This window comes from Prunus mume, linkage group LG2, assembly GCF_029339155.1.
Source record: "Prunus mume cultivar Tortuosa linkage group LG2, ASM2933915v1, whole genome shotgun sequence".
In the NCBI taxonomy this organism is placed as follows: domain Eukaryota; kingdom Viridiplantae; phylum Streptophyta; class Magnoliopsida; order Rosales; family Rosaceae; genus Prunus; species Prunus mume.
Window position 1 is genome coordinate 39,038,571 of NC_142699.1, and position 25,182 is coordinate 39,063,752.

The 25,182-nt window shown below is 35.7% G+C and overlaps 2 protein-coding genes across 2 annotated transcripts; one reads left to right on the forward strand and one right to left on the reverse strand.

Moving 5' to 3' along the window:
- The first annotated feature begins 7,117 nt into the window (after positions 1-7,117).
- Positions 7,118-10,129, forward strand: GRP4 (glycine-rich RNA-binding protein 4). The gene is made up of 5 exons (XM_008224592.3): positions 7,118-7,249; positions 8,275-8,430; positions 8,523-8,591; positions 9,413-9,519; positions 9,722-10,129. The coding sequence occupies exons 2-5, from the start codon at positions 8,310-8,312 to the stop codon at positions 9,845-9,847; spliced, it is 423 nt and encodes a 140-aa protein (XP_008222814.2). The 5' UTR covers positions 7,118-7,249; positions 8,275-8,309; the 3' UTR covers positions 9,848-10,129.
- A 9,106-nt stretch (positions 10,130-19,235) lies between these two features.
- On the reverse strand, positions 19,236-21,281 carry GAE6 (UDP-D-glucuronate 4-epimerase 6). Its single transcript, XM_089046483.1, is given in 2 exon segments — positions 19,236-19,992; positions 19,994-21,281. Coding segments are annotated over 2 exon segments (1,386 nt in total). The 5' UTR covers positions 21,041-21,281; the 3' UTR covers positions 19,236-19,653.
- Positions 21,282-25,182: the final 3,901 nt, after the last annotated feature.

The following is a 25,182-nucleotide window of genomic DNA, read 5'->3' on the forward strand; positions in this document are numbered from 1 at the left end:
CAAATGAAGAGGTAGATGCCCCCAATCATTGTGAAGACATGCATGTGGGATGAGCTAAGGTGAGCTCCATAAAGAGTGAAACAATGTCCTAAAATGTTATCTCAACATAAGAGTGAGTGATAGTTTGGTTTATAAGAAAGGAATTGAATTTGGAGTCATGTAATTTCTCTGTTTTTTGATATCTCTCATTGGTAATTATAAATTGGGATTATATTTTCTTCCGGGAGATTTTCTAATAAATATTTAAGTTAAAGGTTAGTTACATACTTCTAATATCAGCCGTTAGATTGCATCTAAGAGACTACCAACACATTAATGAATGCAATTTCATGCCCAATATTAGAAATATATAACCAATCCGTAACATAAAATGCCTTATTGGAAAATCTCCCTTTTTCTTCCAACCGCCTCTTGAAGATTTTTCCTGTTTTTTTTCGCTTGATTTCTCTTAAGATTCATTTGGACTTGATGTAGGTTAATGCATATTCTTTTGGTTCATGAAGTATGAAATATGTGTCATTGACCAGAAAACAATGTATCAATATAATTTTTTTGGGCTTTTCTTTGTAGATCTAAGTCCACATACAATTTATTTTAAAATTATGGCTCCCTAAAACTAAATTTATGATCCCATCCATTGAGAGAAATATTACTAGAATACTAGTTAGTAAGTTACGTACAACCCTTAGTATTCTTTGATTGAGCTTTCGCTTTTAGAGATTGATTAGGAATTGGTTTTGTGTTGGTTTTGAGCTCGATTATGTTGATTTTGTTGTGATCTGAATAATTATTGATTAAACATGTAATTCATGTATTCTGCTATTGAGGTTCTACTCTTTTGTTTAGTGTTTTGTTTGATTTAGTATTTTGTTTAGGTTGATTTTGTTGTGTACAAATAAGGGTCTGTCAATGTTTTTTTAAAACCATTTTCGTAAAATATTTCAACAACAAAAAATGAGAAAACAAATTTGTATTCAAGATTGGAGAATGTGTATGATGCTTGATTGGAAAATAATTTCATATAAAAAATAATGAAATTTATCTGGGGTACTGAGATGAAAATGACATAAATAATGAATATGCCTTAGGCATTAGTATTTTGAAAACCATTTTCTAAAACAAAATATTATCATACATGAAATATATAACATATTTTTCTTAGTCTTGGTAATGTACCAACCATATTATATATATAACTCACTCAAATCAATTTAATTGTACAAATAAAGTAATTAGGAGGAAGGTCAAATTAGAGATGCTGGAGTACGTAGAAATAATGAGACTGAATGGCTGAAACGATTTGAGCCGATCTTGGAAAAGGCTCAGATTTGCAGGCAGAAGAAGTATGGGATTTGTATTAAAATGGCTAATGAGTCTTGTGGGGGCTTTTTGGTCCGGCAACTACTGCTGGCTTGGGCTCTGTAAATAGCCAAATGTGTGAAAATTGCCCATGGGTTTGAGTTTAAGAATCAAACCCCAAGAACGCTTCGAAAGGGTAGCTGAGCCTTAGGAAGCACCTTGGTTACCTTTACTAGCAAAACCATCAGTCGCTTACAAATAGATTCTTAGTTGGCATGAGAAGCTTGTGACATGGAAGCAAAGTAGTCATGAGCCTATGAGAAACAAGGGTTCTAAGGAAAAAGGGAAGGGATTCTAGGAGGGTTTTTCGAAGAAAGAGGGAGATGGGGGAATAATGGGTGTGTTGAGTAGTTTCTGGCAGCTTGACGGTGGGATGAGAGATGAAGCTTACTCTCTAGATGTGTATTGCTTAGGATAAAGAAGAATGAGATAGAAGGTGAGGCACTTGGGCTTGATGTTTCCAGCAATTAAAGAATAAGCTTGCTCGACTGCTCTGGTTGAGTTTAATGGTAGGAGGTACCTCCTTTCATAGCCGCTGGAAGCTCATCCTTCCCAAGAAACCCTAATGGGTTCTCTCCAATTTTGCTAAGTCTCCCCTTTCATTTCTCTTCTCTCCCTTCAACCCATCCCATTTTGTGAAATCCTACTCTGCCCAATACATAGATAACATATTTTTGGGAATTCAGAAGTCTTCCCGCAACCATTCCAGTGGTGATTTCTTATCTTTGGCTATCATCTCTCCTTCTTTCCTCCCCTATTTCATGGCAAGATCTGGTAAAGGAAAGAGATAGGCAACTTTAGGTTGGTCTAAAGGCTGCCTTTTCTCCTGTGTGCGCCAATATCCTCTGATTTTTTGAGCGATTTTCCTTGAGGTTTGTTTTGCCACGTATTGGAGCCTCCCAGCAGTTCACATACATGGGCAACTTTGGTTTTTGTCTCCAGCTAAGTGATGGAGATTGAAGATATTTTGCTTGGTTGCTTGAGCCTTCCTAGGGTGATGGGTTAACCCGCTAAGGGAATGGGCTAATTTCCTAAAATGATAGGCTATTTTATTGAGATGATGGGCTAATTTTTCCTAAAGTATTGGGCTATTTCTCTCCTTTATGCTTACTCACATATTTGGACTCAAGAAATGAGCTTAGTTTTGGAGCTCCCAAACAACCCAAAACTTCCATTTCTCGGCTCATCAATAGGCCTCATGAAAGCTCGTTATCATCCATACCATAACCCATTCAGCAAGCCCGAGGGCATTTTGCGTGGCTTGGGCCCACTTAAACTTGTAGCGTAGCTAAGTGTAATAATAATGATTTTCTACTTGGCATTGCATGTCGCTTAGCGTGCTTGAATTTTATCGTCTTTGAAAAGAGACATGATGCTTGACGGAATAATTAGCATGGGCTTGTAGAGCCAGTGCATTTTATAGGTTCATTTTAATTCTTAGCGTGATGGATTACATATTTATTTGGCGTGGCACGTGGTCGTGGCTCGTGCAAGCGTGCATGACGAATTTCGCATGCTCCAAACCGGTCTTTTCTTAATAAGGTATCACACTGGGCCGAAATTTTTTTTGGGCCCAACCCTGAATTTTTGGGCCTCAACAAGTCTAAATTGTTTTCAAATAGCTCATAGATTGGTGTTCTCACCCCTTCTTTTGTCTTAAGTGCGGTGAGGGCTACATAAGGTTTTATGAATGAAGGATTTTATTTAGCCCAACTTGCTTGAATTGGACTCAATTTGGATATGGGTTTGTGAATACCCGTATTTTAAACGGATAAAAGAATATATTTATCTTTTGGATAAACTTGGACAATATTATCTTTTTAAGATATTTATCTTTTGGATAAACTTGGATGATCTTATCTTGTTAGGATATTTATCTTTTGGATAAACTTGAATGTTCTTATCCTTTTAATATTGAAGTTTATCCTATCTCTATAAACACTATAAATAGGAGCATAACCTTATAGTTTTAAAACATGAGAAATTAGAAAGAAGGAAAGAGAATGGTGATGAAACTCTTGGAGCTTGGTTTGGGTGATAGTACATGAAGATGGGTAGATGCGTTGTCTTGCCAATTTATTTTAAGGGCTCTCATTATCGAGGTGAGTGGTTTATGTAATGTGTTCTTAAAGTTCTTATTTTGTGATAAAATATGAAAATCATGAATTATTGTGGATTTGTTCTATTTACAAATATCTCTCTATTTCAAGTCAAGCATGTCTTATTTGGTGCAACCGTTCACACTATATATATTGATTGGAATATTTGTGAAGTATGTATTATTCATGGAACATAAGAACTTCAATGTTGGGGTATCAGAGGGATAGATGTACCACACGGGGACATATGGCAGTGAGACCAATAGGGGTCACGTGGTTGGTTACATGCTATGAACGATAACTGAGATATGAAGGGATGATGTGATTATGATTTGGATTGGTGTATCTTTTCAAGATATTTTCAAGAGTGTGTAAAACGGCATTACTTGACTGGCATATTACATAATCTACTCATTGAGTAGTGGGTGCTCATCCCTCACCCTGTTTAATTTTTCATATGAATTAGTGGGCAAGACAATGACTAAAGCAGTTGAGGCTGAATTAGATGAAAGTGATAGAGCTTTATATTGTAAGTTGTAAGATTTTGGATCTATTTTAATAAGAGAAGTTTATTTTTAACTCATGTTTCAGCTTTTTTTTAATTTTTAATTTTACTTTCTCACGCACCGGGCATTGGGTTTCCACCAACCCCGGGTCTAGGGCGTGACATAATGGTATCAGAGCCCAGGAATTAGATGCCCTTGGGAACATTGTGGTTTAACATTTATGTTAGATAAACTTGAATTCATGTAGTGACAAAGATTTTTAGGAGTAAATTGTCTTGGGTAAGATGCTATAAATTTCGAGGACGAAATTTCATTTGAGGAGGATAGATTGTGAAGACTCGTATTTTAAACAGATAAAAGAAGATATTTATCTTTTAAATAAACTTGGACAATATTATCTTTTTAAGATATTTATCTTTTGGATAAACTTGGATGATCTTATCTTGTTATGATATTTATCTTTTAGATAAACTTGGATGTTCTTATCCTTTTAATATTGAAGTTTATCATATCCCTATAAACACTATAAATAGGAGCATAACCTTATAGTTTCAAAACATAAGAAATTAGAAAGAATGAGAGAGAGTGGTGATGAAACTCTTGGAGCTTGGTTTAGGTGATAGTACATGAAGATAGGTAGATGGGTTGTCTTGCCAATTTATTTTAAGGGCTCTCATTATCGAGGTGAGTGGTTTTATGTAATGTGTTCTAAAAGTTCTTATTTTGTGATAAAATATGAAATTCATGAATTATCGTGGATTTGTTCTATTTACAAATATCTCTCTATTTCAAGTCAAGCATGTCTTATTTGGTGCAATCATTCACACTATATATATTGATTGGAATATTTGTGAAGTATGTATTATTCATGGAATTTGAGAACTTCAATGTTGGGGTATCTGAGGGATAGATGTACCACACGGGGACATATGGCAGTGAGACCAATAGGGGTCACGTGGTTGGTTACATGTTATGAAGGATAACCGAGATATGAAGGGATGATGTGATATGATCTGTATTGATGTATCTTTTCATGATATTTTCTAGAGTGTGTAAAACGACATTGCTTGACTGTCATATTACATAATCTACTCACTAAGCAGTCAGTGCTCATCCTTCACCCTGTTTAATTTTTCAGATAAATTAGTGGGTAAGACAATGACTAAATTAGTTGAGGTTGAATTAGATGAGAGTGATAGAGCTTTATTTATTTATTGTAAAGTTGTAAGATTTGGATATATTTTTATAAGAGAAGTTTATTTTAAACTCATGTTTCGGCTTCTTTTTATTTTATTTTAATTTCTAATGCACCGGGCACGGGGTTTCCACCGACCCCCGGGTCCAAAGTATGGTTGCCATATGCTTGAGTCACATTCTTCTAGTATCAGTAGTTTAGTGTTTGCAAAAGGGGATTGAGCGCCTAGTCTAGTGGTTTGACTAATGTTGTGGCTGCTATTTAATGAAGGTATAAATGCTAAAGCTAAACTTATTAAATTGGATTATAGTTTAACATACTTGTCATATAAGTCCAGTATAGTGGGGTGATACTCTTAAGAATTGACTTAAACTCAATTGAAATTTAGTTTAGGCCAAGCCATCAAACGAGGCCTATAGGGTCAGGTTAGGAGTGAGACTAGGTCTAATGTTTTCTCATATAGTCGCATCTTTAATATGGGAGTACTATTAAGTTCCATCTTCCATTAAGTTAAGAACATGAAAGGCAAAAAACTCTAGTCGCACCCTAGTCCTCTTTCTCCTTATCGACAACCAGCCACAAGAAAGCTAAGGGGGGGATGTGGCCATTGCCCCGCCTCCCCTTCGCCCATCTTCCCCTTCCTCTCCTCATCTCCCTTTTTTTTTCTCCCATCTTTTCCCTTCCTCTTATCCCCTCTCCCCCTCCATTTCCACTCCCCAGATAGTCTAGATCTGTTTGGATGTAGGTATGTTTATATGTTTGTTTTGTTTGGTTGTTTTTGCAACTTTCTAGATGACTAGTGTTGTCTTTGTCTAGGCGGTGGGGACAGTAGGGACACTGGATTGTGTCTCTCCTCGGGAGAGTTGTGATACCTAATAGTTGATATTTTGTCTCTATTTCAACGGCGGTGGCAGTAGCGACGCTGTTGGTAGTTGTTAGGATGTGGTTCTCTTCTCTACTTTGGGCCAACCGAAGAACTATGCTTGGTCATATGAGGTTTTCTTTGTCAGGTTCTGAGTTGAAGTAGAGTGCTTCTCAAGGGTCATTTTATTGTTGTTTATGTGTTCCTCCTCCGTGTTCTTTCATGGTTTCTTCTATGGTATGACTTGCAGTTTGTGTGGGTGCCAAAGGACTATGATTTTGCTCATAGAAGGCTTGTTTTGATAGTTGGGATGTTCTGCGGTCCTCTCCTGTGGGTTTACTATTTGGGATTTCTACAATCTTCTCATGTGGGTCTATTGTGTTTTGATTATCGTCGGAGGTCTTTGTGTTAGTTTTCGTTTTTTATTTGTTCTTTTATTGTAATGGTCCAAAGTGACATGAATTGAACTCTCTTGTTAGTCCATGACATGTGTGGTACTCTTTCCTCCCTTGGGATTTGTCCCATAAGGTTATCCTAGGAAGATTTTAACAAGGCCACTATATCATATCACTCTTTGTATGTCTTTGATTCTTTGAATGAATTCTTTTTCTTAAGTTAAGAACACGAAATAACATATACCCATTCTTAGCACTAGTGATGTAGATAAATCATATACCATTTACTTTCTACAAACAAACCAAAAAAAAAACCTAAAAAATGACAAATAGCCGTATTAAATTTAATTTTGATTATTAAATTACTTTGATACCCTATTGAGTGTTTTTGGTTTTTTTTATGAGGTTTGGAATTGGGCTTATTTTAAGAAATCGATGGCATTTTTATAATTTATGTGAAGTTTGAAGCCTCTTTATTATGTTATAAATTAGCTTTGGGTGTATTTCTGAAGTCTATTTGATGCGAAAAATAGTTCAAAAAGAATCCGGGCTATCAAAGAGTTAATTTGGACTTTGGCCCACCATTTACACAATATATAATTTAAAAAATACGAAAATGAGATACAAAATTTTAGGGGGGGCATTTCCGTAACTCATCTGAAAAATGATAAAAGCATATGCGGAAATAACACCCGCAGGTGAACCAATATTCCCCTTAAGCCCTACCCTATAAAACCCACAAGATAGTGATTCAGTCACAACCTCACTGCTTTTTGATTTTCGGCTTAAACCCTAGCCGCTCCGCTTCTTCTTCATCCTCATTTCTCTCTGAGGTGAACCTCTTTCCTAAACCCTACCTCTCTTTCTCTCTCTCTCTCTCTCTCTCTCTCTCTCTCTCTCTGAATGCATGTTATCAGATTGTATCAGTTTCCATGTTTTATTTGACCTGTTTTGTTACTGATTTTTCTTATTTGTTGTTCTTCTGGGAATGTAAATATATGTGTATCATGGGTTTTTGATGTTTTTCTATAAGTAGGAAGATGTATGACTCCGTGTTTTTGGGTATTTTATGTTATTTGTTTAGCTACCGATCAGCTTGAGGAAAATGGTAGTAACAGAGAGAGAATGTAGTTTTCAGAATAAATAGACTAGAAGAAATGTTAAAGAGAGCGTTTTCTATCCGTTCGCATTTTAGAAAGTAGATCAAAGCAGTCAGGTGTGCGAAGCAGTGGGGGAACAAGACTGTTTTAATTTCCTCAGTATTCTATGGAATAAAATACTGAGATTGTCTGACCCAAATAGTTTTTGTTTGGGGTGTATTAGGAGGTGCAAGACTCTTCATATTCTTGGTGGGAGATTCAGAGTCTCTGGCATGTACTTATTAAAGAAATATACCCAGTGTCGTCAAATATTTTTGCCAAATTTCTTTTCGGTTCTGTAAATAAACTTTTGTTTACCAAAGAGTATTTTTTTTTTTTTTTATTTTTAAATTTGGTGCTTTGTAGTGGAGAAAGTAATTTCAATCTTTGATGACTTGTTTCTTGTCAATACACTCGAAGTCTTCCTGCTACTGGTTGTGTTGTTTGAATTGAAATAATGAAAATTACTTTTGTGTTGTTTGAATTGAAATAATGAAAATTACTTTTGTGTAGTGACATTGATTTATTTTAAATATGTTGTCTGTAGTATAGAGCAAGTTGTTTTTTATTGGAAGTGGTTTCTAACGATTTTTTGCATATTTGCTTTGGAATATATATGTTCATTTTGAGTAACTCTTGTAGTATCTAGCAATCTATTCGTGTTCTTTTTGTTGCTGCTGTTGTTTTTGTTGTGATGGTGAGAATTGTTGCTGGTGCAGGCTCTTGGAACACCTGAGAACAGTGAACTTTGGAAATGGCTTTCTGTAACAAAGTCGGGAGCCTCTTGAGGCATAGCATTTCCCAGAATGGACAAGCACCCATGGCATCTATGCTTAATGCTGCCCGCTGCATGTCCTCCAAGCTTTTTATTGGAGGTATATTATTGGACAATCTGTGTCTAAGATGACTAATTAGAGATCCTGTAGATTTATATTTGACATTTTGTTTCTAAATTGTGGTTTGTTAGGCCTTTCATTTGGAACTAGTGACGAGTCTCTTAAAGAAGCATTCTCTAGCTTTGGTGATGTGACTGAGGGTAAGTTTTAAATGTGGTGTTTTTTTATTGTAGGCTTGCTGAAAAGCTTAACTTCTTGCCATAAAGTACATATACCTGCAATTTCTTCATCGTATCAAAACTTTGTTTAGGTACTTGCATACTGCATCATGTGCTATATAATATACTTCACAGTATGGAGTTAGGCGAAATGAAAATTTGGTAACCAAGACCAAAAATCTTGGTTTTCAATTGTTGCTATTATTACTGCTTCTGCTCAGCCTTTAATTAGGCATCTGTTAATGATCTCCATCTGATGCTTTCTCTGTATCTAGGGAACAGCCTCAAATTCTCAAATGGTTTTAAACTTTGGGTTTACTTGTATTGAGTAATGTATTTATTTTGTAAGTTTTTGTAGTTCAATAACTTTGTCACCTTGTATCTTTCTGCTATTTGGGTTGTCTCTAGCCTCTTAATCTAGTTTTTTTCTATTGCATCTCTGTAGGAGAAATCTATTGGGATCCTTGGGTCCACTTCTTTTTCTAGTTGTCTTTATTTTCTTTTGCATGCAGGATCTTGTGTTTGTTTTAGAAAAAACTAAAAAGAGTTGGAGTTTTCTGCTTCTTTTTTTACTTCACAGTGACATTGAGCAATTTGAACTGGCATTCCAATGCTGAATAAAATAATTTATTGCATCAAGATGCTGATATTGCCTTATGTATTTACTTTCTCCTTCCTCAGTAATGTTATTATCATAAGAAATTTCCTTGGGAGTTTGTAAGCTTAATGAGATGATGTCTGTAGGGTCTGTTGTTGGTCCGTTTTCTATGTACTGGTATTAACAGTTGATTTTTTGTGTGCAGCAAGGGTTATTATGGATAGGAATACTGGAAAGTCTAGGGGGTTTGGATTTGTTGACTTTGCCAGTGATGAATCTGCTAGTTCAGCACTTAATGCCATGGATGGTCAGGTCAGAATTTGAATTCTATTTTTGAGAGGTTATGGAATTGCCTAAATTTGAATTATCCAGAATTCAAGGTCCCATATGGTGGAAGTTATATTCAAAACTTGTTTAAAGTCTTTAAACACTGCAGTTGTGAGTGATAGCTCCCCTCTGAGAGCTGTTAATCTTGTCTTATAATGATCTTGTGACTGGACATAATGAATTTCAGGAGTTGCATGGGCGAAACATTCGCGTCAGCATTGCCACTGAGAGAACTGGTCCTCGACCATATAATGGTGGTGGTGGTGGCGGTTACCGCGGGGATGGTGGTTTCAGTGGACCGAGTGGCTATTAAGCGGGTGTTTGGTAGGAAAAGAAAGTGGCCTTTAAGCTGTTGCCACAAGTGCTGTCTATAGACTTTTCTATCGTGATTTCTCTAGAATTGGGTTTGTTTTTGTTACTTGGATTTATTAGATTAATTCTGGCATTGTAGATGTGCTGGTTATATCTAGCTATGCAAGTCAGTTGCAGAAGTTTGACAGTAAAGCTTTTCATTTGCATGTTATCTAGCATCATTGCTGAATGATTGTGAATGATTTTAGTAATGCTTCTACTGAGTCACTCGCGTTCCAACTAACCATGCTTGTATTTGTTTGCTGTTTAGACGCTTTGTCAACCGTTGGAGTGTTCTGGGTTTCCATCTGCTGACTGTTTCTTCATCATAAATTGTGGTGTTTGCGATCAAATATATTGTGATTTATCGAGTTAGGGGCTTTGATCTCCCCAAATGAGTAGGGATGAGGTTTTCCCATGATCTTCAGCTATGAGTATATGACCGTAACCATGCATGAACTATGGCTTGGAGACCTCGATTATCTAAATTCCGTTTCTGTTGGATCACTTTGAGGATAATGAGGGTTGGTGGCAAAGATTAGAATGCTCCAACCCATCATCTAACATGTCTCTCCGTCTAGGTTTCCTTCACACATCGTAATGTTCAAGACTGGGCCGTCCAATTTAGAAACATATAAAGCTGGCTATGTTTCGTAAAATTAGCACAGCAGCACATAACAAATCCAAATTTGACAAGCTCTTTCTTGGAGCAGGCTCCGGTGAAATAAGCATTTGATTTCACAGGAGAGCCATGCGCAATTCGATCACATGTTTTGAAGTCTGATGAACTATAAACTGAGCGTGGCTAAGAGGACTTTGAAATTGGATCTTACATTTAAGAAAAATTGTTAATTTTTCTTTTTTTATTTGTATGCCTGGGTGGGAGTTTGTTTTCTTGTATATTGGGCCTCTCTTGTTCCTATTGGGCCCTTGGCTTTCTTTTGGAAAATGAATTTTATGTTTGGATGAGCCTAATGTGGAATTGTGGAATTCTCTAAACATGTTTACTTATCTTTTTTCATTTTTTTATATTTATTTATTTTTAGGGAAACATATTTACTTATCTAGAACAGGAGAAGTAATGAAGTGAACAACTCTCCCTAATCAATCCGATATTTGAGTTTTTCAGATATTGGATTACGGATTTTAGTGTGCAACTTACATAATTTTTAATTCCTTACATGTTTATTAACATATGAGAAACTGAAAATTAGAATAATTTCAATGCCTGTGTGTTAGTTATGAATAAAAATAATTCGAAATACTCATTCAAAACAACCCAATTCTACCACAAATTTCCCTTACAAATAGATTTTCAGTTGACGAAAAAAAAAAGTAAAAAACAACATACAAATTTATAAATAAACTCAATCTAGACATGTAATAAAAAGTATTTAAATATAGAAACTCAACCCAAAAGTCAACTTTTTGGGTGTGTTTATAAATGAGTTTTGAGTGTGTGTAATGATGGGTTTTAGGTGTGTTTATATGTTTAAATAGTGCTTGGGTTTTTTTATAATTTCAAATTTTGGGTGTTTTAGTGAAACTCCCAAAACAAAATCCACTAATAAAAAAAGTACTTTTACGAGATAAAATAACCATGTTTTTCTCATTTTTACCATAAGATAATTAGTAAGATTTGCACGGCCGCAGCCCCACCACAAATGTTGAGCCTACCAAAGCCTTCCTCTTTGTCCAGAATTTTGGCCCTTGTAAAACTTTGATAAAAGAACCTGGCCTTTTTCAAGCTTGAATTCCAAATGCAGAAAGACATTTGTTGATGCAGCTTAGAGGGTAATTTTGTTTTGTTAAATAATACACGTCCAAATAAACCGAACAGAAGAGACTATTTTGTCTTCTTTAGTGTCGGTGAATATTAATTTCTGAAATTGGTCAAATAATAAGACACTGCTTACAAAAGGTAAAGAAAAAGCCATTTTGCTGATGTGGGGTCTGTCCATATGCAATTCGTGGGTGTGTGAACGATGAACATGGTGGTTGGTTGCTGGGTCATTATCTCACAAAATTATGCAGTTATTTCCATGGAAACAAACAAAGCTCCTTTCTCTTTCCTCTTTGTTTTTTTTGTTTGCCTTTTTATGTTATTACATGCTAATCTGTGCATGATTTTGTCCAAACATAATGACGCATCCCATGTTAATTCACTTTGCTCTAATGCGGCTGGCATTCATTTTGTTTTATGAGAGGTTTGAAGATAATTAATTGGTGGTTTGTATTTTGTTTGATGATAATGGTTTTACTTAGGACAAGTCTCTTGTTAGGCTATAAACTGTGAATAGCATACATCACACGTAATAACAAACTTAATAAGTCACTTCTAGCCTTGGAGGGTACACCTCCTTCTTCACCCATTGCGGTGTTTAGTGATGATCTTTATCATACAAATGTCATAATCAGAATAGTTCATTCCATAAATCATCATTTAAAGATCATCTTTGCATACAATCGATCTAATTGGAGATTGTTTAGACATCCATATGTATCAAACAATTCGACGGTTATGATAGCAATTAAGATCCTCATGATGGACTATCCATTTAATTTATACATATGGATGACCAGACGATCTTTGCATAGCATATTCTACACTCAAAATACGCTACCTTATCATAAAATTGATTAAAAGTAACAAAAAAAAGCTCATCAGGCGACTACCCCCCCACTGCTGGTGCCTTGCCTGGTCATCACACACTGTGTGTGATGCAACATAATCACTGGCGGACCTACACATGAGCAAGGAGGTGCAGCTACATCTCCCCTTGCCGGAAAATCCTTTGGAGTGGTTGGAATTTTCCCCTCTGCTAGTGCTCACTATGTGTTCGATTAAATGTCTGAAAGAGACTTTATAATATTCAATTTGATTTATGCTTCACATAAACTTGTTGTCTCCCAAAATTCCGTTAATGGTGTATCTCTATTTAATAAATATCCATGAACTTTAATCCCCCTTATTTGGCATATGTCCTTTTTTAGTTTCTTAAATTATAATCTAATTTTTTTATATATGCAAATTTCACGTTTATTTATTCAAAGTTTCTCTCATCCCTGTCGACTAATGTAGATGGGTTCATAGACTCATTGCCCCTCACCTGAAAAATTTCTGAGTCTGCTAGTAAACGTAACAATGGAAGACAATCAAACGATAGCTTTATAATAAGAAAACTTGGAGCACCCAAAAAGTTGAGAGAAACCTCAAACTTTTTATATTATAAAAATAAGGGTAACAACCATAATATCTTAAAGTTGATATTAATACTGCCTCAAACCCTAGAATCACTAAGAATACTAATTGCCCTTGAAACTTAAAACATTAATTTAACCTAGCAAACTTTGTTATTTGGAATAAATTCATATGTCATGGCAAAGTGGTAAGTTTGACTCCTCTCTTCGTTTTCTTCAAAATGGCTAGTTATGGACCCCAAATAAAAGCTCGAGGCCCAAACTTGCAGGGAATGGATTTTGTTATTTCTCCTCATAAGTCTATTAAGTTGCTCCTCAATCATCTTTGCCAACTGTGCACACACATACACACACATACACACACATGTACATGTGAATGACAAAAAGAAAAGAAGAAATATATACGAAATAATTCTTTGCATATGGTTATTCTAAATTTATTTAAGATATATATTGTATCTAATTTTTTCAAATGCTAGAAATGTCACTTGAACTTATACATCAGTTTCAACTTGTCAGCTTAAGAAAAAATTTAAGAGAAATATCACCTTAATATTTCAAAATCCATAATTTGTCATTTGAATTTAACATCATCCAATTTTTCATCCATTTTTAAAGGTATTTTAGTCTTTCCATTTTTAAGCGTATTTAAAAATGAAAATATCATTATATAAAAAAATCTATATCTTTTAAACAAGTAAAATTGAAGAAAAAAAATAATTTCTCACATTCCCCCATCCCTTGTTCGCCACTGACGGCTACAACCAACCCTACCCACCTTGAAATCCATCTCTCATTCCCTCTTCACATCCCTTTCCTCCATTCCCCCGTCCCTCTTCCACTTCCTCCTACTCTCTTTAATTACCATGGAACACCTATCCACACACAAATTCCCTCAACCCACCCAAACCTAGTCCACCTTTTTCTTCTTCATTTTTCAGTTTGGTATTTTTTTTCATTTGCATATTGAAAATTTGTGGAAAGACAACTACCAAACCAACAACTCGATAGCTTATGCAAAAGATGGATGACCAAGCAAACTTTAGATCCTTCAACACAATTACATAGTGGCGTAAGTTAATGAAAATATGAAGACAAGAAATGGGTCAGATTTTGGGTGGGAAGCTTAAGTAGTTTTAAATTAGGTATTTGAACAATTTCAGACATGCTCAATGGATCAGGATTTTGGGAGGGGGTCCTTTGTGATGTGTTTTTTAGGGCAGATGGGGGAGAAAGGGAGAGATATGTCTCTTTTTTCTCTCCTTTTTTTCCTTGAAAATGAAAAGACTAAAATACCATTTAAAATGGATAGAAAATTGGATGTGTTTAAAGTTAGATGACAAATCATGGATTTTGAAAAATTAAGATGACATTTCTCTTAAATTTTTCTTGAAGGTGACAAATTGAAACAGAGATATAAGTTCAAATGACATATCTATAATAATCCCTATATAAAGTCTTAGATTTCATGTATTTTCCTTACCATTCTATCCAAACGGACGTTATGCAAATGCACTTGCAGCTTTAAGAAACATAAATTTTACTAACTTTTTATGGCGATGTAATATTGAATTTCCATGGAGTCCATAGACACTTTGTGTGAATTTTGACCCGATGCAATATGTAAATGCATTGACATCTATCTTCAGCAGGAAAAGTGTTCAATGGCAGGCATCGAAAATGTTTAGGCATCTGAAACATATTCTGACTTTGAAATGAAGCATACTAGTAAAGGCATTATAGGTAAGAAAGCATAAACCAAAAACAAGCTAGCTCACGATCATGATATGCCCGCACTATTCTAACTTAATCATGCTTTTATTAGTAATTTTAATGAAATATTGCTTAGAATGGAAGTTTAGAAAAAATAAATAATAAAAAATAAAAAATTTCCATTCCATTCTATTCAAAGAAGTTAAAAGTGCCAAAATTAGGTAGAAAAGCAGTGAGAACAAACCTTTCTTTTAAATGGAAGTTCTTTTAGACACTGAAAATAATTGAAAGACTTCTTATTGGTTCAGTCTCCCTGTTTTTTTTAATCAACAAACTTGACTAATTCAAGCTCTCTTATTGGTCATTTAAATCCAAAACCCTAATTACCAAATCATTAAGGCAATGCTTTACTGGGGAGGTCATGTCAACATGTTTGTTATAGCTCATCCTCTCATCAATGGAAATTCCTCCTCCAGCAGCCGCAGCAGCACCATTCATGACATTCTTGAAAATGATGGAAATCCTTGCACCAATATATTTTTTTTAATTTGAAAGTTCTGTGCTTTCTTTTCTTCCTCAAACAAATCATTGCACTGGCTTTGGACAAAAAAATAATGAAAGGAATGAGGAAAAGATGGTGGTTGTGTTGACATTAAGCTCAACAGCCAAGGATGTACGTACCCTTCAAATGAAATGAAATATTTTATGCCACCGACCATTTCTTCAACCTTTATTTATTTAGTTTGGAATTTCAACTTCAACTTTTCATTAAATCAAATTCAGATCAGAATATATTAAACATTAGACTTCATATATATATATATATATTGACAAAAAAAACATAAGACTTCTTGGGCATATATTAGTTGAAAAATTAGAGTTTATTTAGAATGAGAAAAAATGAGCATAAATTAATGATGATACGAACTGGGAGATATTATTATTATTCACATATGGCATGGTTCCATGGATTCCTGCACAACTTGCGGGCTTAAAATCGGAGTGGATCACACAATTTTGGCCTTTTAAATAATATTTGTGTTTTAGGAAATGCATCAATTATTTAATAAAATAGTCTTTGTCAACCTTTCAAAAAATATACATTTTATTTCGCAGATTTACCAATTTTACCCTTATTAAAGAAAAAGAGAAACAAACATAATGGCAGTAAACAATTTTACCATGCTTGCATTTGTGAGGTTTTCTAATTGCTCCCTTATAGTTTTTTTTTTCACTCCCTCCCATAGGTTATGGTTAGTTACAAGCCCTTTGCAAGATACGATAGGCAAAAGAAAACTACATAGGACAAGTATGTAGCACGGAAGAGATACGGTAGGCAAAAGAAAACAAACTTATTGAGTTTGTTTTAATCACGAAAGAGAGAAGATTCAAACTTCGAACATTTTTCAAAATTGACTAGATACGATGTCATTCATGTTTTTTTGCAATTACGTTTTTACTTGTAGCATAATCTCAATAAAAGTTAAATTTGACAAAATTGTTAGGGTAACGAAGGTAACAAAATTTAACATCAACATCCTTAGGTGAATGCATAAGGATTGTAGGATATCTATCCTACTTTTGGGAAAAATAAATAAATAAATACTCGTTTGTACAAGATTAAACTCTAGAGTGAGGAGTTAATTAATGCAGCACACTCTAAGAGGTGAAAGGTATTTTTGAAATAATACGTTACATTTCCACAGCTTTTTTTTTTTTCTATTTTAATTTTCTTTGGTCGGATCACATCTGCTTTTTTATTTATTATTTAATATAAGTGATAGTTTAAACTATAAGGAGATGATGGTTTCTTACATACACTGACAAAGTGTCATAGGAGTTCGAACTTAAGACCATTAACCTGCGGAAATCAAGATCGTTTTCCATTGAGCTAGACCTTGTTAGTAGAGCTGCTTTATTCTATAACCCCATTTTCATATTGTTACAAGAGGTGGTGGCAGCAGGTTTGGAGGCGAGGGTTACTAAGATGATGGTGGAGACGGACTCTAAATAGCTTGTTGCGATGTTACATGGTAACATGAAGACGGATACTGCTATTGATGGCATTATTCATGATATTAAGTTACTGGCTTCTCAGGTGGGTCAGATTTCTTTTACTTTTGTGAACCGTAGGTGCAATGCAGCTGCTCATTTGGTAGCAGCGCATGTATCTCGTGTGGGTGGGGAATTCAAATGGGATCAACTTTGGCCTGAGTGGTTGTTTGACACTCTTGTTGTTGATGTAAACATTACAATTCGACTTTAATAAATCCCTTCCATCGTTTGACAAAAAAAAAATATATATATATATATATATATATATAACCCCATTTTCATAGAAAATCAAATTATGTCGCTTTTCAAATTTAGGGATGATAGTCATCATTTTGATATTCTAATATAATTAAGTTCCACTAAATGTGGGAGGGAAAAGAACAGATTAGCCTTCAAAATGGAAAATCAAAATAAGGTATAATTGACTAGTGATCAAATATATATATATATATATAGATATAATGTGGTATAGAATATTCAAGATTGGATCATCTTATTCATAGGATCCATATACTAATGCTTCGGAATCTAAATTCTCTTGACTGCAAAAGTCAAATTACTTAATTTATAATTAAGATTTGGCATCGCAAATCTTGAGAGGTTCTAAGCTGGTTCCATTTATTAGATGGTTAATTAAAAGTCATCCTAATTATCAAATAGGTTGTGTGTCGTGGACTTATCGCCTTGGATCACTCACAGGTCCATTTATGCGGTTCCCGTTTACTTGGTCATCCTTCTTTCCCCTAGCCTACAATTCATCTCATGCCTCCAATTGGAGATCTTGAAATATGGATGTAATTAGGAGTGTCCCAAGCTTCAAACGCTAGGCAAATGTCAAAGGTAATTGAAATTTATTTAAGTGGCGATTTGGGGCCTTACCACTCATTGACTCATGTTATTATTGTAAAGAAGAAGATGATACAAGTAGAGGCTTTAAGATTTGGGGGCTTACCACTTATTGACTCATGTTATTATTGTAAAGAAGAAGATCATACAAGTAGAGGTTCTAACATTTGGGGGCTTACCACTCATTGACTCATGTTACGAATGCGTATACAGTTTAATGAATTGTGATTACTAATGTGAACGCGTCGATCTAACGAATTACAATCGTAATACAAATATAGTTATAGTCATTAGATCGACATACTCACAGTTGTAGTAGTTAAATTCGTGATCTAACGATTAAAACCTTAATAAAAACATGATTATTATCGTTAAATCAACACTTTCACGATTGTATAGTGATTTGAATGCCGATACTGTAAACCCTAGAAAAATCCGAAAAGACAAAACAAAAGAGGGAACAAAAAAGTACTGCTGTAGTAAACGGTCAAATGACAATCGGGCCTTATGTGCAGGAAAAGCTGTTGTTTGTGCTGCACAAAGATTATCAAATGTTACTTTTTTTTTTTTTTTTTTCCCAACTTCTGCTCTGCAATCATATGCATGACTCTAACGTTAAAATGGACAATATACTTGACTATCATCTCTAGATAATATTGCTCAGCAGTCCAAAAGAGACTTGCAAATTAGTTTTTAACCCCAAAACTTTCTCCGGAAGCCATAACAACTATACATTCTGTATCAAAAGCAAAAAGAAAAAGATAAATACTTTACAGGTCGGTATTCAAATCAACTCAATTATTGTGATGCTGCCTTGTGGATGGGGTGAGATTAAAAAAAAAATTTGCATTGAGGGTTCAATTAGAAAAAATAAAAATAAAAAAACTCCGAGCTGTATGATGGTATGCATTGAGGGTTCATTTCCAGTAACTTCTTATGCCAAAAATAGACAAATTTGATAATCAAAATAAAGTAGCTATGTAGGCCAACTAAATTGAGATAAGCATATAACTTGTGTGGCTGAGTTTTCTTTTATTTTGAGCCCTCACCGACACTTTTCTTCTATCGACATGCACTTCTAAAATTTCATTTAATTTTCGAACTTAGGAATCTAATGTGAATTTCCTTTGTAAAATTTAATTTTACTTCAAATAAAAAAAGTTTAATTTTTTTTTTGACGTTTAAAAAAAAAAAAAGCAGTCTTAATTTCTTTTTTTAAAAGCCTTTTGTAGTAGTTATGCACCTTTCACAAATTGAATTCAGATGTCCCAAAATTCCTTTTGGTAATTAGAAATCTTTACTTTCCCACTTGTTTCTTCTTTTTTACACATGAAATCATGGCCCAAATTCACTCTTAAAACAACTATTGTAGCCCTTTCATTATTGATGATCATCAAAGCATATATCTTCAATCTTGAAAAGCAATAACTAATCAAGATTTCTTCCACTTGCAACCCAATAAAGCAAAACCCAATTATTTGTGATGACCCAAGAAAGAAATATATAGTAAGTAATAAACAAATAACAAAGGAAGCAAAGGCAAAGAAGATTCTTGATGTCATTGTTTGTTGTTACAATCACAAATTTCTTTATACCAATCCAACGGCTGAGATCTACATCCTTTCTAGTAGACCCTACCATAAATTATTACAACCTCCCCTTCCTCCCCCCATGGTTTCCAGATCTACACCACCTTCTCTCTGCTTCCCCATTTCCCTCTGTTTCTCTTTCCTAACATTTATCTTCTTCTTCTATATGACATTTTCTTTTTTATATATCTATATGATACATCAAGAACAGCTTGGATCCAGTACATCAAGGACCACACAACAATAACTTACAAGAACCAAAAAAAAAAAAACAGAATTTAATTCAACAAAAAATTTAAGAAGAGGAAGAGAGAAAGAAAGGCCTTGTGATCAGTGATGATGATGATTGACGGTGATGATTTAATCAACCGGATTCTTCGGTTTGCTGACTGCTTTTCTTGTTAATATCCATTTCCCTTTTTACCCTCGTCTCAATCCCGTAATAACTCACGTACCACTTGACGAACTTTCTCAACCCGGAGGCCAAATCCGTGGTGGGCTTGTACCCGAAGTCCTTGTAAGCCAGGCTCACATTGGCGTGAGTGTAGGGAACGTCCCCATTTCTAGGCATCTTGATCACGTGCTTCTTAGCTTTTGTACCCAAAAGGCCCTCCAAAATTGAAACCAATTTCCCCACGGGCACTGGAGACGTGTTGCCCAAATTGTAAATTCTCAGCTGGGCAGGCCCTTTCTTTTTGGCCCCCGCTGCCCGTGCTTTTTTCCGCTGTGTCCAGTGCCCCTAGGCACCCCTTTACGACGTCGTCTATGTAAGTGAAATCACGTGCCACTTCCTTGTCGTCCACTGTTTTGTACACGTCGATTGGCTTGCCTTGCAGTATGTCCTTGGTGAAAAAGAAGTAGGCCATGTCGGGTCGGCCCCATGGACCGTATACGGTGAAGAACCGCAACCCGGTTAGGGCGAGGCCGTAAATATGGTTGTAAGTGTGGGCAATTTCCTCACCGGCTTTTTTTGTCGCGGCGTACAGGCTGGCCGGTTGGTCTGTTCTGTGGAGCTCCGAAAATGGATTTTCTGTGTTGAGTCCGTAAACCGAGCTGGACGACGCCCAGACAATCGACGGCTGAGGATTTGCTCTCTTCGCAACTTCCAGAAGGTTTACGAATCCGGCAATGTTGGAGCTCACGTAAGACTGCGGGTTCTGCATAGCGTACCGTACGCCCGCTTGCGCGGCCAAGTGTAGGATGTGAGTGAAAGGGACGACATCAAAGAGCTTCGTCAGCAGCGGCTCGTCGTTTAGGTCCCCCTCCACGACGAAAACCTCGTGCCTCTTCAGCAGGGCCTGCCGGGCCCGCTTCAACGACGGGTCGTAGTAGGAGTTGAAGTTGTCGAGGCCCAGAACTCCGTCTCCCCGCTTCTTCAGGGCGAGGGAGCAGTGCGTCCCGACAAACCCGGCAGCACCTGTTACCAGAACAGACATACCGTTGGGCCGCTTGGGAGTGGACGAATGACGCACCTGCTTCTCCCAGGCGGTCCCGCCCACTCCTCCGCCGTAAAAAGCAGAGGAGAGGAAATTATGGGTGGTGTGGACGTGGTGGGCCCCGCCGCCCATATGTTCTGAGAGGGGAGGGTAATTGATGGTGAAGAAGAAGATGAGGACGAGAGCGACGAGGAGGGTGGCTCGGAAGAGGAGCTTGGAGGAGGCGTTGAGGAGCTTGGTGCTGTTGACTCTGCGGAGGTAGCTGTTGTAGCGCTCCAGCTTTATGGTCTTGCTTGTATCTGGAGGAGACGCCATTGCCGCAAATATTCCAATATATCAAATCAAAAGTATACCAAATATACCAATTTTCTGTGTAATAAAAACACAAGGGCTTCTTGGGTTTGAGAGAGCAGACAGATAAAAAGACAAAGGGACTCAGAGCTTGAACTTCGAATGAGCCCTGAATCTGTGAAGAGTGTGGAAAGATTAATATAAAGATGAGAGAGAGGAAGAGAGAGAAAGGGGTTGGTGTTGGTTGGAGACCACTTTCTTCATCTTTTCTTAATTACTCGTTTACAGATAGAAAGCGAGAGCTGCAGAATTAGACAACGAGACGAGATGGTCCCTCGTTATTACAATTATTACGTAAACGCCACTTGATTACGGAAATTGAAAAATTGAAAATGCCAGCTATCTTTATTTGTACGAAAAAAACCCCAGACCATGTGATCCACGCGCTTCCAGGTTTGAACGCTCTGGTCTGATATGTCTCTGTGAGATGAGTGTAGTGTTTCAAAGTAGGGAAATCAAATTAATTAAGCCAGAATTTAATTATGTTTGAACAAATAATTAAATTAAATTAATTTGGAATTAGTGGGAAAATGCCTCCTCCTTCACTTCACCCCTTGTTAATTAATTAGTTTCGAGATCAAGGAAGGAGTGCTAATTATGGAAAGAGTATTATTAGAATAATCACGTGGATGTGTCTCCATTATTAAATAATTTAATTTCTTTGATAAGGTCAATGGGATCAAAGTAATTCTATGGTTTATATCCCAGTTTTCCCAATCCATGTCTCAGCCAAAGGAGAAAGAAATCAAATAAGAAAAAGGCGGATTGGGACGTTTGTTATCGGTAAAACTATTATGAGAGAAACGTTGTACACACTTGTTTCGTGTTAATAATCTTTGACGGTGATCTTATTTTAACAGTAAAACTATTTTCAGGAATTAACGTTGGATTTTTGTGTGCTGTAATATTCAGTATTTACCATGGAAGTCAAAGCCAACAAGAGATGACAAAAGATAGGGGAAACGAGTCCTAGTCGGTGGTCTCAATATAATCAAGTCATGGCTTTTTCTATTGGTGAGCTGGAATCAAGTCTCTATTCAATTTACAAAGGATATGCGACACTTCCCCAGCATCTTCGCTTATACATTTTCCTCCATGTAGGATAGGACTGATGGGAAGAGAAGAAACCAATGGCATGGAAATTAATCCATGAAATGAAAGTGATAAAAAAATCCAAATAAATACTGAGAGGGGATTTTAATATTTATTGTTGTCAAAATTATGGGAGAGTGATATGGAAAATGAGTTTGGGCAATTCCTTAATAACCCTTTCTTTTTAAAAAATTTATTTATTTATAAAAAAGTACCGTTTAAGGAATCTTAGTCTCATGATCAAATTGCAGGACCATTGATTACTCATGTGATCTCAAGATTAAGATGTCTCAATCATGAATTCAGTACTCATTTCAAATGTAATCTCTGACTTTAATCTTATTTTCTAATAGCTATCATGTCGGGAGATAAGTAATTGTTATGTGGATCTTTAGTTTTTGCCTATTAAAATTTTCTTCTTTTTGTAATGAAAGACAAAATTTTATTTTATTTTATTTTGATAAACCATCAAGTTTCATCCACAAAGGGCCAAATACAAGAACACCAAATCAAATTGACCTTCCTTGTGATGTGATTACACGGTTGTTTTAAGATGGCCCATATGGTGAAAAAATTGTATTCTTGGGAGTCGTTTGCTACACAGGACTGTCTTGACATGGACTATACTTAGAGATTATTTTGACTTGACTTAGTCTAAATTGAATAATACTTACTTTGAGTTTGGTGTATGCTTGGACTAGGACTAGATTTTTTTATTTTTCAAAGTATATATATACATATATATATATATATACATATATATATATATGTATACTACATATATTATATATTTGTGTATATACATATATATACTGTGGTATATTATAATAATAATATACATCATTTGGCTTTTATCCTTACTCAATATGTGATGTTCACATGTTAGACTTGAATATTTATCCCTACTCCTTACCCAATAACTAGTGTTCACGTGTTGGGCTTAAATAATTGACTTTGATGTGGACTTGGCTCCACGTGTGACCCACTATATGGTGGTCCCACATGAGGCGTGTTGAAGAATGTAAGTCCCACATTGGAAACTTGACTAAATAAAATAAAATATATAATGAATGGTTCCATTACTAATATTACTGAGGCCTTTTGTGATAAAACTTCATACCCACCGAGCTTTGTAGGTGGTTAAGTTGGGGACAATATCAGTGTTGTTAATAGTGGGCCAATGACCTGTCAATTTAACATGATATCAGAGCGGGTTTATTGTCTAAGCACTGAATTCGGGCCTTTACCATTATCCCTTACTCAACATGTGGTGTTCACGTATTGGGCTTGAATGTTTTACCCTTACTCCTTACCCAATACATGGTGTTCACGTGTTAGGCTGAAAGTTCGCCACACGTGTGGGGACGTGTTGAGAGTGTTTGTCCCACATTAAAATGTTAAGGGACTTAGCTTGGGTTTATAAGGATTTGGGGTACTCCCTGTATTGCCAATTAGTTTTGAGATGGAACCTCTACTTCCTTCAAGTTTGCCTAATAATAAGCGGGTATTAGACCCAAAAAATCATAAACTGCTATGTATAAGTTTGATTACAAATTAGGAACAAAACCGACCTAACCCAACCTTTGCCACCCCATATGCAAAACTGGGGTTGGCGGTTGGGTGTAATGGATGGCAGGTTAATATATGGTTGGCAGCTAATGATGTCCTTTGTTGTATCCCAAAAAATGATTTTGCCTATGCAACAGAATATCTTGCATTGGTTAATATACACAAACTCTATGACCTTGACTAAATTGAAAACACAATGATTGAGTCGGTGAAAAAGATAAAATAAGGGCTAAAAGAGGTAGGTATTTAACCTTCCATCGCCAACAAGTTACTTACAAACCCTAACTTTGCAAATTATCTTCTTTTTTATTTTCTAAAAAATCTTATTAGCTTAGGGCCGGTTTGAGATTGTTTCAGTAAGATTTCTCCTCATGAGCATTTTTATTAAATGGACATCAAAATTCTTATTAAAAATTCAATTGCTCATTGGAAAAGCAATTAGAAGTGATTCCTAAAGAAGCATCAAGAAAGTGCTTCCTGAAGAATGACCTAACATGTGTTTTGCAAAACTAATTTAAGTGTTTAGTCATTCTGAAAATAATTTGGTGTGGGATATTGCTTGCTTCCTTTTTCTAGAAGGAGATATTCCTCTTTCCTGCAAGTCATGGTTTGACAAATGTGCAAAAATACTTCATAAAAAATACAAAAGAAAAAACTTTTATACACATATCAAACTACCATTAACAGAAATGCAGGGAAGGAGGGAAGTATTCACATGTTTCTCCTTAAGCTCGCCAACGAAGAACCATAATACATGAAATTCTAAAGGAAATGAAAATAGTGTGGTTCATTATGTAAATAACCAAGACTTGTTGGCCAAATTGTAGCGAATGTGGCATAAAGACAAAGCCAATCACTAACTTACAGTTTTTTCCCACTGAGCTCAGAAAATCCAGCTGCTGCATGCTCGATCAGCTCTGTATGTTCATCATCCAAGTCAAAAATTTATGTCATTCTCAATAAAAAAAATGAAGTGAAAAATTAATGAATTGGATAATATCCCATTAATTATACGAAATAACTACAAAGGCATGATGTAAGGTTCGTCTACCATTGGGACCCTCCTAATGTCCTTTTCTATTAGAGAAGACATGCCGGGTAGGAAGATATAAGGGAAGGTTCGTAGGGTACCTTGGAATGGAATGGAGGGTCTCTCTGGCATTATTGCTAGGGTAGAAGTCAGTCTCTCCCTTTAACACATGGGGCAAGAGAGGGAAAGAGAGTGCATATTTATTACGCATTGAAATCATTTTGAAGGCCTCATGTTGATATATGGACGGGCAAACCAGACTTAAATTTATGGAATGATACTTTGCAACCAATTTGGTAATTCATTTTCTTATACAAGCGATATTAAGGACGGGAAATCGAACATAGAACATTCGGATGCAGGATAAACACTTTTAACCGCTTAACTACAAACTTCTTATATAAATAAATAAAAA